Source organism: Carassius auratus, chromosome 1 (assembly GCF_003368295.1).
Source record: "Carassius auratus strain Wakin chromosome 1, ASM336829v1, whole genome shotgun sequence".
NCBI classification, from domain to species: Eukaryota; Metazoa; Chordata; class Actinopteri; order Cypriniformes; family Cyprinidae; genus Carassius; species Carassius auratus.
In genome coordinates, this window is record NC_039243.1 from 7,357,732 (window position 1) to 7,377,796 (window position 20,065).

The window sequence follows — 20,065 nt, forward strand, 5'->3', positions numbered from 1 at the left end:
AAGGTGGAGCTTACAGACAGAAATACCCTGCTTAGTCATACACAGTGAAACCTGTTAAATTAACACTCCCAGTGTTTATATAATCCACACTTAAGAGTGTTGGAAAAGTAACACTGAAGCAGTCTTAAAGTTAATAGAGATAATTTGTTTGGTAATTTATAATAATGCTCAATCATCACTCAAATTACTAAACTAATTACCTCTATTAACTTTAACACCGAGTGTGGATTATATAAACACTGGGGGTTTTACTGTGTAGTTTATATAACAGCAGTGGCATTGGGTCTTCGCCATGTGAATGGAAACAGATTAGAATGCCTTTTCAAAGAGAGAGAGAATAAAAACTATAGTACAATTATTTTTTTGAAAACAGATAATGTACACAAATACATTTCATTATTGTTCTCATCACTACCGACTTTTACTATTATCACATCATATTACTATGTATCCAATAATGCACATAAAAAAACAATTGCACAGGCCGCTACCCTAATGGTAAGTTCAATGGTCATAGATTTGTCATGCTTTTCTTGTGACATAATGAAAAATGTATGACCAATTGAATCATATAATGTAATTACTGCGAGCCAGAATCATCTCCTCCTCTTCGGACTTTGTGTTCTTGCGATCTTTCATCTGGTTGCAGCAGTCCAGGAAGGCCTTGACACACTCTTCCCCATCGACGATGTACGTGGATCTTCGTTCACAGGTGTAGCCGAGTTTATTATCCCTCATCCCATCAACACAACACTGCTTCAGTTCACCAGTGTATTTACCAGCTGAGAAGACAATGTTAGTTTAGAACAATGATTGGAATAGGAGAACATGATGAGAACTTAATGGGGAAGGAGGTATGCTATTTCATGCATTCTGAGTTGTTGGTTCGGGTGGAAGAAATACCGGTTAATAACGTTTTTTACAAATAATATTCTTTGCCTATGATTTGACTAATAATAATAATAATAATAATAATAATAATATAATAATAAAGTACAGCATTTACTTTACTCAAAAAGATAGAAGAAAAATAGAGATCTAACGTTAGCCAATAACCTGCTGCGCTTAGTCACAGCTAGTGTTGGGAAGATGAAGCCTCATGAAGATTTAAGCTTTTCAGCCAAGTGGTTCACAAAAGGGTTAATTTCTGGAAACTTAATTTGCTCACAATACCACATGGTGGCCAACGAGTGTAAAACAAGCAGATATATTACAGACAGAGATGTCAAGTCCAGGGGTCAGAAAGTAAAATTCCTGCCATATATGTGTTCCACTCATGAACTCAGACGCTGATTTCATTAGATGAGGAACCAAGTCATTCCTTCCAAGTCGCAAATGAGTCTCAAGTTAAATCCCAAGTCATCAAATAGTTAAAGGAGTTTAAAGTAATGACTTGGTTCCTCTGATGAAATCAGCTGCTGAGTTCATGGGTGGAACAAAAATATGGCAGGACTTTTACTTTCTGACCCCTGGACTTTACACCTCTGTGTGTAATATATCTGCTTGTTTTACACTCGTTGGACACCAGGTGGTATTGTGAGCATTAATAAGCCTGTTAACAAGCAGAATCACTGAAGGAAAGAAAAGAACAGAAAAAGAGAAACACAAGAACTACTACTGACTTATGTTTGACATCTACAAAAGTTTTTATTGAGAATTAACAGAGGTTTAACTATAATGTGTGTCACCATAACAGTGATTAGTGTTCCCATTAGTTGCACACTTAACTCTTATACTGTCTTATGCCTTTTTTGGTTGCTGTGACAGTGTGTTTGTTAAACACATTTGTGACATCAAAGAAAGCTAAAGTCAATTGAGGTCATGTGATGGTGGTCATCTGTTGATGGTTTTCTAATCATCATGAAACAGGCAGATTTGCAATTTTTTAACAATTGTTTCATTAATATATTCACACACACAGACATCAACAGTCAGCACATGAATCTCAACAATGGTGACAATCAAATGTACCTTGCTGCAATGCATGCTAGGTACTAGCATAGTACAAAACTCCCGGCATGCATTGCAACATGAATAAATTATGCCGCTGAATTGTCCTATTATTTATTTTAATTCTTAATATTTTCTTATATTTTTTGCTGTTGATTTTGTTGTGACTTAGTAGCTTTTCAGTGAAGTTCTGAATTGATCAGTTTATCTAAATATTTTTGATTGTCACCATTATTGAGATTCATGTGCTGATGTGTTTATATCTGTGTGTGGCAGCATAGTTTAAGTTATTTTCTAAGCTCATGATTGTTAAAATACTTTAACTGATTGTTATAATACTGCTGGAGCTCATGGGTAGAAACACAGAGTTTGTAATATGAATGCATCATTGGAACAACATAATTGTTAGATTAAAAAAACATCATTGAACCAGTGTACTTCATGATGATTATAAAACCATCAACAGATAACAGCCGTCACTTGATATCATGTCACTCTAGCTTTCTTTGAAGCTGCAAATGTGGTTAACAAACACACTGTAACAGCCGCCAAAAAAGACGAAATATATAATAAGAGTTAAGAGCCCAACTAATGAAAACAATAATCACTGTTATGGTGAAACACATTAGAGTTAAACCTCTGTTAATTCTCAATAAAAAAACTTTTGTAGATGTGTAACAGTAATAAAGTAAGTCTGGTTAGTAATAAGTGAAGCTGGTAAAGCTGTTTGTGGGGTTGTTTAATCCTCCTCTGCTGAGATCTTGAGTGATTTAATGTCTTATTTTATCTTCAATCGATTTCATCTAAGGTTGTGGCTGAAGTCAGTTGTAGTTCTTGTGTTTCTGCTCATCTATTTTTTTGTTCTCTTCTTTCCTTCAGTGATTCTGCTTGTTAAAAGGCTTATTAAGGCTGAAAATACTTCATATTTAATATACACAGATTTTGTGGCTCATATAAGGTCCAGTTCTGGTTAATTTCTTTACTCTTGGCCAGAGGTGGAGAGTCCAGGGGCCAGAAAGTAAAAGTCCTGCCATATGTTTATTCCACCCATGAACCCAGCAGCTGATTTCACCAGAGGAGGAATCAAGTCATTCCTTTCAAGTCACCAACAAGTCTCAAGTTAAATCCCAAGTCCTCAAAGAGTTAAAGTCAATGAGATAATTAAGTGACTAATTAAATGATAATTCTGCATTAGTGATGAACACCTGCTGTTAACAATCAACATCACTGAAGAAAAGAGAAACACAAGAACTACAATTGACTTTAAGCACAGCCTTGGATGAAATCAACTGAAAAAAAAAAAAAAAAAAACGTTGTCACCATAATTGTGGTTAGTCCACCATCATGGAGATCAGTGTCTGCTTTAGTTGGGCTCTTGACCCTTTTAATAATTCAAAGTAATTTGCTTTTAAACACTTGCGGTTGTGCTACGTAGTAAACATTAACACATTGCTGAATTAAAAGCTTGAAGTAGAAAATTTAATTGCCCTTTTTTCATCTAAAACATTTTAATTAACTTCATGAATGTGTCTCTCTTTGGTTTGTTAAATTATGTTCAGCAATTACTGAACTACAAAAAAAGTCCTATTAAACAAATATTATTGTAATGCTTAAATATTGGGTGGGGGGGAAATTGTACAGGCTCGGGATTTTAGACATGAGCACTTATCATATGATCCTCAACAGTGGTTACAATAATTATTCATGCTACAGTGCATAATCAGAGTTTTTACTATGGTGTTACCCAGCATGCACTTCAGCTTGAAGCGTTTTGTTGATTGTCACCATTGTTGAGATTCATATGCTGGGTCATAATGTCTGTGCGTCTTATTAGGAAAAGACTTCAAAAATGTATATTTATTACATACATTAGGAAATGTATTCATTATAGTGATTAAACCAACGGTTCCACAAGGTAGGTTATTTAAAAACTGAACATTTGTTAATAATCAATACATAAAATTGTTTTGGAAATAAACAGGCTGATGCCTAATAATTACTTCATCTTGTAAAACCAGCTAGTAACGTTTTTCTGCACAGCACTGATCGCACTGTTTTATAACAGCACATGTACTTTTACAGAGAAATATCTAACATAAGAAACCAAAGGTCAAGAGCCCAACTGAAGCAAACACTGATCTCTATGATGGTGGCATAATTTTAACCAATAAAACATCAGCATCTGATCCTCTGTAACGCACAATAACAGCAGGTGTTCATCACCAATGCACAATCATCATTTAATTAGTCTCTTAATTATCTCATTGACTTTAACTCTTTGAGAACTTGGGATTTGAGTTGAGACTAGTTTGTGACTTGGAAGGAATGACTTGTTTCCTCCTCTGGTGAAATCCGCTGCTGAGTTCATGGGTGGAGCAAAAATGTGGCAGGACTTTTACTTTCTGACCCCTGGAGTATCCACCTCTGCTCTTGGCTGACATGTGGCATTGCTATAGCCTGCTTGTGGCTCAAATCTGGCAAACAGGAGCGGTCCGCCCAAGTGCCATCATTCCACGCTGCATGTGGGCCAGATCATCTTTCCACGGGTGTCAGATGTGGGCCGGATCTGGGCCGAAACAATGTTGCTATGTGGGGATTTGCAGCACAGTACACTAAAAATGTAAACATTGACCTAAAAAAAATAAAAGTTTATGATATTTAACACATAATCTGAGTAAAGTCCATTTTCTCACCCAGTGTATCAGTGATCTGCAGGAGTTTTTCGGCTCTCCGTTTTCTCTTTGCTTGAATGGGACACTCTGGTTCTAGAGGACATTATGTTGGAAAAAAAAGTTTACTGTACAAATATTGTTAAGGAGCACAAGAGCAGTTAGATTGAGTTAGTAAGCATAATAAAATTAATAAAAACTAGACAGGAAACCAAACAACAGGAAAGTCATAACAAGGCACAATACAAAACATTCAAGGTCTTACCAAAGACAATAAGAACAACAGGGAAAAAATCAGACATGAACAGATTGATAAACAAACAATAATAAATAATAATAAAGTTGTTGATCCATCTCAAGTGGTCTAAAAAAGAGTTATATTGTTGTTCACAGATATCTCAGCCCAGGATGCCTCAAGGTTTTTTTTTAGACAAAAACTAATCTAAAAATATATCTAGAGCATCCCACTGGGCAAAGTTACATCCAGTGGATGTCTTTTTATGTCTTTGCTGACGTTGAAAAGACGTCCACTGAGGAGCCAGAATGAATGTTTTTATGACGTCTTTTTTTGACGTCTTCTGTACATCCGATTTAGACGTTCAGAGAACCTCCTTACAAGGTTAAAAACTAGTTCAAAAGTGGTCAGTGGACATATTTTCAACATCATTTAAGGTTAATTTAGGCATAATTTATACTGTTTCTGGACCAAATCAACACTCTTAGGATGCATTAGATTTAGAGTCACGTTATTTCAATGTAATTTCCAGACACTGTGTTTGTCCTAAAATCAAGAAAATAAAATAATGTTTATGAAATAATAAAATAACTGACGATTGAGCATGTGGTAAAATCAACTGCAAATCTAGTCAGTCTAGTCCGGCTATGTCTATTTTGATGTTTCTGTTCCGCAGACAGTGAGGTTCGGGTTTGTTCTGATCAGAGCTTGTGAGCGAAGAGCGCAATTCTCCATGTATTACGCTCTGCTCCCTCATTCCGTGGGGTCTCGCTCAAGCCAGAATGGCCTGGTATGAAAATATGCAAGGAGACATTTAATTGTTTAGTAATAATCTGGTGTTTTCTGTGTCGCTGCAAAGATGAAGTTGACGATGCGGACTCGCCATGAGAAAAATGCACATTTCATATGGATTACATAATCAGAGAGTAGCCTATTTATTTTGGTTTTAATATTTTCGTTTAAACGTAGAGATTTCAAGCTTTCTGTAATATATAGCCTATATTTCTCAAATCTGTGAGGCACAAGCTGAGTTTTGGTGCCTTCCAGTTCCCATGCAAGTGATCCTGCCGGGCCTCATTAAAATTGTCTGCTATATATTTGCTTCTAATTTATAAAATACGGGCAATTGATTGATAAAACATTGATCAAAATTAAGATACAATTTATACAAAACAAAAATCTTTATCTTAACAATCAGATTTTCTAAAAAAAAAAAAAAAAAAAAAAAAAAAAAAAAAAAACATTTATTTGTATTATTATCATCATTATCATTATTATTATTAATGTTGAAAAGAGCTGAGAATATTTTTTTCAGGTTTATTAGGGGAAATAAATTTAAAGAACAGCATTATTACATTTGTTACAGTTACATTTATTTGCTACATTTATATTATTTACATCAAGCTTTTGAGTTGTAAAGTATATTGTTACTGAAACTTCATAATGTTTCACTTGATTATACATTTAGTCAGGAATTATATTTTGGAAAAAGTCTAATTAGCAGAGGTGGGACTTTCAAGTCACAAGCAAGTCTTCAAGTCATATCCAAGTCCTCAAAGGGTTAAAGTTAATGAGATAATTAAGTGACTAATTAAATGATGATTGTACATTAGTGATGAACTTCTGCTGTTAACAATCAACATCACTGAAGTAAAGAGAAACACAAGAACTACAACTGAATTTAGCCTTCAACTGAAAAAAACAAAACAAAAATACAAACCCTTGCCACCATAATTGTGGTCAGGGTTTGCTTTAGGTAGTCTCTTGACCCTTTTACTAATTCAAAACAATTGCAATAATGTTTTCGCAACAAACATGTATGCATTGCTGAGTCAAACCTTGCAGTAACAGATGATCTTATGCTTTTTCTGCTTATAACTCATGATGACTGATCATCATGAAATGGTGTTTATCTTTGGATAGTAGACTGACACTCAGCTAGTACTGAACTGAAGTTAAAAAAAAAAAATCACAATGCTTCAGTGTTGAAAGAAAAGAAGGAGACTGTCACTTCAGGTTTTTCGACAAAAACACTTATCACACGATCCTCAACAGTGGTGACAATTTTTCATACTGCAGTGCATGACGGGAGTTTTATGGTGGTTCATGATGTCTGTGTGTGTCTACAGAGTACAGTTTTTAAAATTTTGTATGTACTTAATAGATTTAAGATTCACGTACTGTCATTTTTTTTCCATAGTGTAGTTTTACTGGGTTGATTATGCAAAATTTAAATAGAACTAATGTTAATTTGATTGTAATCTGACCACCTATCACATACAGATTAATTTCTTCTCTCTGCTTTACAGCACCTCATGCAATGCTACATAAAGAGATCTAACACGACAGTCAAGGGTCAAGAGCCCAAATAAAGCAAACACTGATCTCCATTATGGTTGCATCACTTTAACCAATAAAACATTAACATCTGATCCTCTGTAATTCCCAATAGCAGCAAGTGTTCATCATTAATGCACAATTATCATTTAATTAGTCACTTAATTATCTCATTAACTTTAACACTTTGAGGACTTGGGATATGATTTGAAGACTTGCTTGTGACTTGAAAGTCGTCCCACCTCTGGTAAAAGCTGAGTGTCAGTCAACAATCCAAAGAAGACTATCTCATGATGTCCAAATTAACATGCGTTATAAGCAGAAAAAGCATAAAATGCGTGGTCACATTAAATATAATTAAGAGAGACGTGAAAAACAGACATTGCGTTGTTTTCATATGGATTACTTTATCACAGAATGTTTGTTTTCGGTGGCACTTGTTTAGTTTAAAAGCAGACATGTCAGGCTTTCTATAGATATCTCTCTCATGTATCTTTGTTGAATATTCACGGAGTTACAGTTCATTTTAATTACGTGTTTGTACATGACGATCAGCAAAGACAAAGGCTGCAGACAGCACACCTTGTTTGTTATTTTTATTTTATAAGTGCACAAAGTTCTGTTGTTATTATGTCTGTATTAAAAAAAAAGTAGACCCTTTACAGATTCGATTGATGTATTACTCTTATCTGTACAATCAAAACTGAAAGTGTAATTTAAGTTATTTTAAGTTATCAGGAGAAAATGACTCATAATGCGTATCCGCGTTAATCGACTCCAGATGGTTACTTACAAAGGTTTAATTGGCATCTTTATATCAAACGACCCGACCGACCACGACCAGAATATCATAAAAAATATTTTTGGATAACTCATAACCGCGGGCAACAGCAGGTGACCGCAGGCACCCGCTCATTTTGGATCAACCCGCGCATCACTGTTACACGTATGACACCTCACATTCAATATAGCAATAGCCATATTTCATGTCATGTTTTGTGTTTTCTGTTGGCTGTTGAGAATCAGCAGTACCATATAAATTCCTTGGCACAGATATACATGCTAACTATTGAGTAGCATGGTAGGCTATATATTTAAAGATCACAGTAAAACGTGATATATAATTATATTATTGCGTACACAGCAAAATATCCAGTTAAATCAACTCTGCTCAGATTGCATACTGACTCAATCTACAGAGAGTTAAAATAACACTGAAGCAGTTTTGAAGTTAATGAGATAATTAAATGACTAATTAAATTATGATTTTGCATGAGTACTGAACACCTGGTGTTATTGAGAATTACAGAGGATCAGATGTGTTCACCATCATGGAGATCAGTGTTTGCTTTAGTTGAGTTTTTGACTCTTTTTGAGTCTACTGTGCTTTTCTATGAGCTTTCGCTATTACAATGCATGAGGTGTTGTAAAGCAGAAAGTCCAGGTGGTTGTCATGAGCTGAGTTTTTAATAATTAATCCTGTGAAGCTACAGTATGCAAAGTATTGCTTTGATAGTTTTGGTAAGTGAATTTAAAGTATATATAAGGTTTATAAAAATTTTAAGTCTAGTATCTCTTAGACACACACAAAGATCAAGAACCAGCAAAAGATTGTCAGTAATGGTGACAATCAATAAAATGCTTCATGCTTCAGTGCATGCTGTGAAACACCATAGTAAAAACTCCATGCACTGTACTATGACAACTTAATGAGGAAGTTCAAGTTCAAGTCTGCTTTATTGTCAATTTCCACATGTACAGTACATACATACAGAGAATCGAAATTGCGTTACTCTCAGACCCCGGTGCATACAGATAACATTAACATTAAAGCCTAAAAAATAACTAGATCAAATATAAAATGTAGATACAACTATACAATAAAGGAATGATAAAAAAGACATATAATTACATTAAAAAATAAAGTTAAAAATAAAGTTAAATAAAGCAGCGCAAGGTAAATGACAATAGTGCAAATCAATGAAGTGAACAACAGTGCAGTTAAAAGATTTTTTAGTGCAAAAAAAATCACTTATTAAAAATATCTTAAGTCTGATTAAAGTGACAAGTGACAAGTGACCAAGAGCAGTTATTTAACTGACTGATGAGGTAGTGGAATGACGTCAGTTCCATGCCGAATGAGGTAGTGAGCGGTGAGTGAGCAGACCCATGCTGCACAAGTGACTAGTGCATGCCATCAAATAATTAGTCGGGGGGGTTCATAGTTCAGTGGTGCCTGGGGAAGAAGAGGGGGGGGGCAGGTTCGGGAGGGAGTTCAGCTTCCTGACAGCCTGGTGGATGAAGCTGTCCTTCAGTCTGCTGGTCCTGGCCTCCCTGATGGCAGCAGACTGAAGAAGCTGTGTAATGGGTGAGAGGGATCACCTGTGATGCAGAGGTCTTTCCGGGTGAGACGTGTTCCATAAATGTCCTGGAGGGAGGGGAGAGAGACACCAATGATCTTCTCAGCTGCTCTCACTATGCATTGCAGAGTCTTTCGGCAGGACGCGTTGCAGGCACCATACCACACAGTGATGCAGCTCGACAGAATGCTCTCTATGGTGCCTCTGTAGAAGGTGTACATGATGGGGGGTGGGGCTCTGGCTCTTCTCAGTTTGCGGAGGAAGTAGAGACGCTGTTGTGATTTCTTGGCCAGTGCTGCGGTGTTTTCAGTCCAGGAGAGGTCCTCTGTGATGTGCACACCCAGGAACTTGGTGCTGCTCACTCTCTCCACAGTCGCACCGTTGATGGTCAGAGGAACGTGCTGAGTGTGTGCTCTCCTGAAGTCTACAACAATCTCCTTCGTCTTCTCCACGTTCAGAGAGAGATTGTTGTCACTGCACCACCCAGCCAGGCGGCTCACCTCACTCTTGTAGTTTGTCTCATCTTTGTTGCTAATGAGACCCACCACAGTCGTGTCATCTGCAAACTTAATAAAGAGGTTGGAGCTGTGTGACGGTGCGCAGTCATGGGTCAGCAGAGTGAAGAGGAGGGGGCTCAGCACACATCCTTGGGGGGGCCCAGTGTTCAGTGTGATGGTGCTGGATGTGTTGCTGCCGACCCGTACTGCCTGAGGTCTTCCAGTCAGAAAGTCCATAGACTTGATGTGGTGCATGACTAGCCGTTCAAAGCACTTCATGAAGATGGGGGTAAGTGCAACAGGACGGTAGTCATTGAAACAGGATGGAGATGGCTTCTTCGGGACTGGGATGATGGTGGTAGTTTTAAAGCATGTGGGAACAACAGCCTGACTCAGTGAGATGCTAAAAATGTCTGTGAAAACATCAGTGAGTTCTGCTGCACAGACTTTCAGTACACGCCCAGGGATGTTGTCAGGACCCGGAGCTTTGAGGGCATTGATCCTACTGAAGGATCTGGTCATCACCTGGTCGCCGGGAGGAGGTGGAGTCTTCTGTGCAGTGGTGCTGTTTTGTTGCTCAAAGCGAGCGAAGAAGGTGTTCAGCTCGTTCAGCAGAGAGATGTTGTTTTCACAGGTCCGTAGTGGGGGCTTGTAGTCCGTAATGGTCTGTATCCCCTGCCACAGGTTCCTAGTGTCTCTGCTGTCGCTGAATTGATGAGCTCTCCTCCTGGAGTGCTGTCTCTTAGCCTCTCTGATGCCACGGGACAGGTTGGCCCTAGCTGTTCTCAGGCCCACCTCATCTCCAGCTCTGAAGGCAGCGTTCCGTGTCTTCAGGAGTCTGTAGACCTCCCCCGTCATCCATGGCTTCTGGTTGGCCCGGACAGTGATGGTTTTTGTGACCGTTACATCATCAATACACTTATTGATGTAGGCAGTAACAGACTCTGAGTACTCCTGGAGATCAGTGGTGTTATTGCATGTGGCAGCCTGTTTAAAAATGTCCCAGTCAGTTGTGTTGAAGCAGTCCTGAAGAATCTCTGATGATCCTTCTGGCCACACTTTAATCTGTTTGTAAACTGGTTTGGCAACTTTAATGAGTGGTCTGTATGCAGGCATTAGCATAACAGTGATGTGGTCTGAAGCTCCGAGGTGGGGGAGGGGGAGGGCTTTGTAAGCTCCTCTCTGTGTGGTGTAAACAAAGTCCAAAATGTTTTTACCTCGTGTTTGAAAGTTGATGTGCTGGTGTATTTTTGGAAACACACTCTTAAGGTCAGCATGTTTGAAATCCCCAGCTATGATGAGAAAAGCATCGGGGTGTGCTTTCTGCTGCTCACTGATGTGCTGGTACAGTTCATTAAGTGCGTCGTTCCTGTTGCTGATGATGTTGAATGGGGGAATGTACACTGAAATGAGCAGTATAGCAGTATATTCCCTCGGCAGATAGAACGGCCGGCACTTAATAATCATAAACTCCACCAGGGGTGAGCAGTGTTTGCTGATCACAACAGTATCGCGGCAGCACGCGTCATTGATGTAAACACAAAGCCCGCCGCCACGGGAGAGGAACATATGATAAGTGGTCATGTCTAAAAGGCTGAGATGATACGGTTTCCTTTTGTTTTTCAATATTGAAGCATTATGACATTTGTTTAGCTGTTCAATTGTCATGACTGACAGACAGAAAGCTGCTATCTCAAGGTTTGACTCAGTAATGCACAAATGTTTGATATGAAACAATATTGGTGGTGTTGGCACAGTGGATAAGACACATGCCTTTGGTGTGAGGGACCCAGGTTCAAATCAGAGGTGGACGTTCCAGGAGCCAGAAAGTAAAAGTCCTGCCATATGTTTATTCTACCCATGAACTCAGCAGCTGATTTCATCAGAGGAGGAATCAAGTCATTCCTTCAAAGTCACAAACATGTCTCAAGTTAAATCCAAGTCCTCAAAGAGTTAACTTTAATGAGATAATTAAGTGACTGATTAAAAAAAGATTGTGTATTAGTGATGAACACTTGCTGTTAACAATCAACATCACTGAAGAAAAGAGAAACACAAGAGCTATAACTGACTTTAAACACAGCCTTGGATGAAATCAGTTGGAAGGAAAATAAACAATAACTTTGTCACCATACTTGTGGTCAGTATTTGCTTCATTTGGGCTCTTGAGCCTTTTAATGGTTTTGATAAGTTTGTTTCTAAGCAAATGTGTTACTGTTTTACAGCAAACATTTGTGCAATGCAGAAACAAACTAAGAAGCAACTTATGCTTTTAGTGTCTGTTTGATCTTGATTCAAATGCATTATTCTTAAAAAAAAAAAAACAAGAATATCTTATTATACATTTCCACCATAATATTTCAAAATTAAGAGGAAAATAAAACTGTTTAGGATTATGCATTAAGTCATGATCGTTTATCATATGATCCTCAACAGTGGTGACAAATAATTATACATACTGCAGTGCATTATGGGAGTTTTTCATATATTGCAACATGAAGCATTTTGTTGATTGTCACCATTGCAGAGATTCATATGCTGGTTCTTGATATCTGTGTGTGTCTAAAAAGCACTGGAGTTCAAACTAGTGATGGGATTTATGGCTCTTTGAGGGGATCCGGATCTTCGCGATCCGTTCCTTTCAAAGAGCCGTTCAAAAGAATGGCTCTTTTGGCTCTTTTTAAATATTTAGTCAGTTTTAAGAAGCCAGCTTGGGGGCATCTCAGTTTATCCTGGAAATAATCACTGGGAGGTATTATGAGGTGAGATTTGTAGTCAAATAATTAAAGCTCAGATATCACACACCAATATCTGAGTTTGAATTATTCTGAAATATTGATTATTACCTCATTTCTCATGTGTCGACTATATTCCATAGGGTTGCACAAATCCCTCTGCTTAGACAGTGACATCATTATTTTGATTTACCTTTAGTACAAAGTGTGTGTGTGTGTGTGTGTGTGTAAAACTACGTTGACTTATGTTATTCATACAATACCTACTCACAAATAAACATAAAAAACAAAGCCGGCTGCAATGAATTTCTGTGCAAAACAGCTTTTACTACAAACACTTCCACACAAGAACATTGTTATCACACAAGAACATTTTGATAGAAAACTAATTTTTTTTTTAAGTAGATAAAATTAGAATAAATAAAATGGAAATGTCTACATACTACATACTATTACTACTGTAAACTTTGCAAATAGGACATCAGCCCCTTCAAGTCAATGAACAATAACAAAGTGGGCTGCAATGAATGTCTGTGGAAAACAGCTTTTAGTGAAACATTTCTATACAAGTACAGTATCACAAAAGAACATTTTTAATGATTTTAAAATAAGTTTTAAATGAACACAAAATGCAATGTAAATGCATGCACAACTAATAACTAATATCATCACGCTATAAAGGGTTGGCCTGCGCTGGGTGCGCCCCTCCCCCTATAACTGTTCTGTCTCGCGGAGGAGCTCATTTGTATGAAAGGAAAAAAGAACGATAGAAAGAACGGCTCCTCTCCAGTCGCGACTCGGCTCCCATCGTTCATGTTTATGAGCCGTTCAAAAGAATCGGTTCGTTCGCGAACGTCACAACTCTAGTTCAAACTTTTGTATGTATTGTACAGATTTAAAATTTATTCTCTGTAAACACACCTTTTTTGTGTGCTGCAGTTTCACTGGGACAATTATTCAAACTCTAAACTTCTGAAAAAACACATTATTCTAAATATAACCACCAGCTCATTGTGCCTATATGTTTATTGTATACCATGATCTCTTATCTCTACAACACCACATATAGGGCTACGGAGAGAGAACTAGCACAACTAATCCAAACACTGATCTCCATGATGGCATTATTTTAACCAATAAAACATTAACATCTGATCCTCTGTAATTCTCAATAATAGCAGGTGTTAATCATTAATGCACAATCAACATTTAATTAATTACTTAATTTTCTCATTAACTTTAACTCTTTGAGGACTTGGGGTTTGACTTGAGACATGTTTGTGACTTGAAAGGAATGACTTAGTTCCTCCTCTGATAAAATCAGCTGCTGAGTTTATGGGTGGAATAAACATATGGCAGGACTTTTACTTTCTGTCTCCTGGAATGTCCACCTCTGGCACAAATGTTTGCTGCAAAACAGTAACACATTTGCTTAGAAGCAAACTTATCAAAAAACGTTAAAAGGCTCAAGAGCCCAAATGAAGCAAATACTGACCACAATTATGGTGACAAAGTTATTTTTTATTTTCCTTCCAATTGATTTCATCCAAGGCAGTGGTTAAAGTCAGTTATAGCTCTTGTGTTTCTCTTTTCTTAAGTGATGTTGATTGTTAACAGCAGGTGTTCATCACTAATGCACAATCTTCATTTAATCAGTCACTTAATTATCTCATTAACGTTAACTCTTTGAGGACTTGGATTTAACTTGAGAATTGTTGGTGACTTGAAAGGAATGACTTGGTTCCTCCTCTGGTGAAATCAGCTGCTGGGTTCATGGGTGGAATAAACATATGGCAGGACTTTTACTTTCTGGCTCCTGGAATGTCCACCTCTGGATGTGAAGATGAAACCTTATGAAGCTTTTAGCTTTTCAGCCAAGTGGTTCACGAAAGGGTTAATTTCTGAAAACTTTGTTAGCTCACAATACCACCTGGTGGCCAACGAGTGTAAAACAAGCAGATATATTACAAACAGAGGTGTAAAATCCAGGGGTCAGAAAGTAAAACTCCTGCCATATTTTTGTTCCACCCATGAACTCAGCAGCTGATTTCACCAGAGGAGGAACCAAGTCATTCCTTCCAAGTCACAAATGAGTCTCAAATTAAATCCCAAGTCCTCAAAGAGTTAAAGTTAGTGAGATAATTAAGTGACTAATTAAATGATGATTGTGCATTAGTAATAAACACCTGCCATTATTGTGCATTACAGAGGATCAGATTCTGACGTTTTATTGGTTAAAATGATGACGCCATCACAGAGATCAGTGTTTTCTTCAGTTGGGTTCTTGACCCTTGGCCTCTTGTGTTAGATATTTCTCTGTAAAAGTGCATGTAAAGCAGTGTCATCAGTGTTGTGCAAAAAGCTGCTAGTAGTTGGTTTTAAATGAAATAATTATTAGGCATTAGCTTGTTTATTTCCAAAACAATTTTATTTAACATTGATTTAATGTTGGTTTAATATCTATAATGAATTAATTTGAAATCTAATGTATGTAATGAATATACATTTTGAAACCTTGCCCTTATAAGACGCACAGACATCATGACCCAGCATATGAATCTCAACAATGGTGACAATCAACACAATGCTTAAATCTGAAGTGCATCCTGGGTAACACCATAGTAAAAACTCCCATCATGCATTGTAGCATGATTAATTATTGTCACTACTGTTGAGGATCATATGATAAGTGCTCATGTCTAAAATCCTGAGCCTGTACAATTTTTTGCCCAATATTTAAGGATTACAATAATAGGACTTTTTTTTGTTCAGTAATAACATCATTTAACAAACCAAAGAGAGACACCTTCGTGATGTTTATTCCAATGCTTTAGAAGAAATAAACGACAATTTAATTTGCTATCACAAGCTTTTATGTCAGCACTGTGTTAAAGCTTACTATGTAACACAACCACAAGGGATTGAAAGCAAATTACTTTGAATTATTAAAAGGGTCAAGAGCTCAACTAAAGCAAACACTGATCTCCATTATGGCGGCATCATTTTAACCAATAAATCATCCGATCCTCTATAATTCTCAATAACAGCAGGTGTTTATCATTAATGCACAACCATCATTTAATTAGTCACTTAATTATCCCACTAACTTTAACTCTTTGAGGACTTGGGATTTAATTTGAGACTCATTTGTGACTTGGAAGGAATGACTTGGTTCCTCCTCTGGTGAAATCAGCTGCTGAGTTCATGACTGGACCAAAAATATGGCAGGAGTTTTACTTTCTGACCCCTGGACTTTACACCTCTTTCTGTAATATATCTGCTTGTTTTACAGTCGTTGGCCACCAGGTGGTATTGTGAGCAAACAAAGTTTTCAGAAATTAACCCTTTTGTGAACCACTTGGCTGAAAAGCTAAAAGCTTCATAAGGCTTCATCTTGCCATCACTACTCACAGTGGATTTGAACCAGAGGTGGACATTCCAGGTGCCAGAAAGTAAAAGTCCTGCCATATGTTTATTCCACCCATGAACTCAGCAGCTGATTTCACCGGAGGAATCAAATCATTCCTTCCAAGTCACCAACAAAGTCCCAAGTTAAATCCCAAGTCCTCAAATGTTAACTTGGAGTTAACTTGAACCTAGAGTACCCCCCCAAAAGGCAAATGTACAAGAGGACAGCCGCCAGTTTAAAGAATGCCCCCCCCCAAAAAGCAGAGTACTGGCGGGGGCTGATTTGGTTTCTGAGAAGTCATCTCGTTGGCAGGCTGGAAGGGCCTACGTACTCCGGAGGGAGCGACTTGGGCGTTGGGAGAGTAGGCCCTACCGGCTGCAGCTAGTGAACTACGTGGTTGTTGGCGCCTGGTCGGTAGGGCTCGAGCCGATGCTCAACTGGAGCTTTTTGGCGTTGGAATGGTGAGCCCTACCGGCCGATGAGGAGGAGCAGCGTGGTTGTGGTGCCCGACTGGGAGGACCCGAGTTGCCTCGACCGGAATAGGTCACGGTGTCGGCGTACGGGCCCTACTGGCTGATAGCCCCTGCTATTCAGTGGGTGAAGGGCCTAACGCTGACCGAGAGGGCCCATGAAGCCTCCGACAGGAGATTGAGACTCAGGATGACGGACGTCTGGGTCCTCTCGGTTTGGCAGATAAAAAGCTTTTGGGCTGGCCGACAAGGAGGACTGTGGCGACATCCGAAGGGAGATCCCGACTCACGGCATCGGATGGATGAGACTCGCTTGCGGCCGGCAAGTATAGGCCCGTCCGGGAGACTCTCGCCAGACGTCTGAAGGGAGCACACGCGACAGACGGGTAAGCCTCGGCGGACGGGGAGGGTTGGAAAGGAAAACCCGACTGGGAGGACTCTCGCAGCATCCGATGGGGCCTCTAACTCAGAACATCGAACGGGTAAGCCTCGCCAGACGGGGTTAAAAGATGTGAGAGTAGCTGAGGGTTTCTTTTTTTTTTTTTTTTTTTTGCAGGATTTGGCGAGAGGACGAGACTCGTAGCGTCGGACGGTTAAGCCTCGCCTACCGTCAAATGGAAAGGTAAGTTGCGTGGCCGAGAGACTGTTACCGACGTCCGAAGGGAGCACACACATCGAACGGGTAAGCCTCACCGACCGTAGAGTGGAAACGTAAAGCAAGTCTGTCCAGGAGGCTCTCGCCAGCGTCCGAAGGGAGCACACACATCGAACGGGTAAGCCTCACTGACCATAGAAAAGGAAAAGGTAAGGTTGTCTAACCGGGAGGCTCTCACTGGCGTCCGAAGGGAGCACGCGCATCGAACGGGTAAGCCTCTCCGGATGGCGGACAAAAAAGGTAACGATAGGTGGCCAGGAGGCTCTTGCCAGCGTCCAGCGGGGACAAAACTGGGTTAGCCTCGCAGGCCGTAGGATGGAAAAGGTAAGTCTGTGTGGTCATTAGGCTGTCGTCAGCGTTTTATGGGAGTTTGCTACTCCCGGCAAGAGACGGGTAAGCCTTGGCGACCGTAGGAAGGAAGGAGGGTTTATTTGTGTGTTTGGTACTTGCAGCATTGAACAGCTTGCTTGTAGGTTTGTAACCTGAACCACGTGGTAAGGTCGTGGTTGGCTGGCCAGGAGGCTCTCGCCAGCGTCTGATGGGAGCACTCGCATCGAACGGGTGAGCCTCGCTGGCCAAGGGTGGAAAGGGTCAGGTTGTCTAGCCGGGAGGCTCGGACCGACGTCCAATAGGAGCTTAGCTCCAGGAATCGAATGGGTAAACCTCTCTGGCTGAAGGACGGAAAAGGTTGTCCGGCCGGGAGGCTCTTACCTTCGTCCGACAGGAGCTTAGCTCCCGGATAGAACGGTTAAGCCTCGCTGGCCAAAGGACGGAAAAGGTAAGGTTGTCTAGCCGGGAAGCTCTCACCTACATTCAATGGGAGCCCTGACTCCGTGCATTGGATGGGTAAACCTCTCCGTACATTAGACAGAATGGCAAAGCAGGTAGCCGGGGGCTTTCACCTACGTTCGAAGGGAGTGTGAGCTCCTGGCAACGAACGGGTAAGCTTTTCTGGCCGCAGAATGGAAAAGGTGATGTTGTCTGGCCGGGAAACTCTCATCAGCATCCGATGGGAGCTTAAGCTCTTGGCATCGAAGAGAGAAGCCTTGCCGGCCATAGGATTGAAAAAGTAAGGTTATCTGGCCGGGAGGCTATGGCCAGCATCCGGTGTCTTTTTATTATTTATTTATTTATTTATTTATTTATTTATTTATTTATTTATTTATTTATTTGTATATTTATTTATCTATTATTATTATAATTATTATTATAATTATTATTATTATTATTATTATTATTATTATTATTTATTAAAATTTGCGACACCAGATGGGTAGTCTCTCCAGCCATCGGAGGGAAAATTGAGATTGTTTTATCTGCGAAGTGCCCGTTAGTGTTCGGCGAAAGCGTAACTTGCGGTATTGGATGGGTACATCTTGCCATCGGAGGGAAATATTTGTATTTTTTATTTATTTATTTTTTTTGGGCTGCGATGTACTCATTGGTGTTCGATAGGTAAATGTCGCCCCTTTTTTTTTTTTTTTTGGTTAATCTGCCTTTTTTGATCGGGTAAGCTTTGCTGGTGGTCGGGTGGAAAGTCCAAGATTGATTAAGTGGGAAAGCATCTGGCAGGATTTTAATACTTGTGATGTCATACGAGTAAGCTTTGCTGATAGTTGAATGGAGAAGGCGAAGGTTGGTTCAACCGGGAGCCCTCTTGCAGAGCCTGGCAGGGAGTTCGATACTAAGGATGATTTGTTTGTCTATGAGGGTAGACGCTGTGAGGCTTACTTGAATAATTGTTTAGCAAATACAATGAGCTGCTTCCGATAATGAGTCCGAAAAATCTTGGTGCAGTCATAGTATCCGGAAATAAGCGGGCAAAAAATAATTGGATTTCCTGTGCCAGTGCACCCCAAATAGGTGCCATGTGTCGGCGATGTGGTCATTGTCAGCACGTGAGATCGATGGTACATATCGACGATGTAATCGTGCATGGGTGGAGTAAGAGAAAGATTCTTTATACTGTCTGAGCTTACTATTGCCATTTTGACCATAGGTGCACGAAAGAGCCTATGGAATCACCAATAATCGAAAAATATACTTTCGGACGTACTGATACACTGGTATTAAGAATAAATACTATATTTAAATACTGCTAGTTCATGTAGTCGGCACTACTGTCATCTCGCTTGTCCTGTGAATGTTATTTATTTATTTATTTATTTTATTAATATTTAGGTGTAGGAAAGGCTCCTGTGGGAGCAGACGCTGCTACGGCAGTGTGGAAGTACGGGAAAGGCTCCTGCGGGAGCAGACACTGCGCGGCAGTGAGGAGGTATAGGAAAGTCTCCTGCGGGAGCAGACGCTGCGCGGCAGTGAAGAGGTATAGGAAAGGCTCCTGCAGGAGCAGACACTGCGCGGCAGTGAGGTGGTATAGTAAGGCTCCTGCGGGAGTCGACACTGTGCGGCAGTGAGGAGGTATAGGAAGGCTCCTGCGGGAGCAGACACTGCGCGGCAGTGAGGAGGTATAGGAAAGGCTCCTGCGGGAGCAGACACTGCTGCGGCAGTGGGGAGAACGGGAAAGGCTCCTGCGGGAGCAGACACTGCAGCGGCAGTGGGGAGATACAGGAAAGGCTCCTGAGGGAGCAGACACTGCTGTGGCAGTGAGGAAGTACATGAAAGGCTACGTGATTCGGCTGCTGTAGATGTTGGCTGTGGGAAGAGTAAAAAAGGGTTAGTAACATTTGATGGGGCAAGCTAAAAATGGATGGGTTGCCTACTGTGTTACCAGCTTAGCAATTTGTT

At 39.8% G+C, this 20,065-nt stretch overlaps 1 protein-coding gene across 1 annotated transcript in view; it reads right to left on the bottom strand.

The window, feature by feature from the left end:
- Window positions 1–20,065, bottom strand: part of LOC113049957 (complement C3-like) — a 149,971-nt gene that overhangs the window by 78,876 nt on the left and 51,030 nt on the right. Inside the window, exons 16-17 of the mRNA XM_026212713.1 lie at window positions 4,644–4,715; window positions 585–782 (exon numbers count right to left, since the gene is read on the bottom strand). Of these exons, the coding sequence (XP_026068498.1) occupies window positions 585–782; window positions 4,644–4,715 (270 nt within the window). The remainder of the gene's footprint in view (window positions 1–584; window positions 783–4,643; window positions 4,716–20,065) is intronic.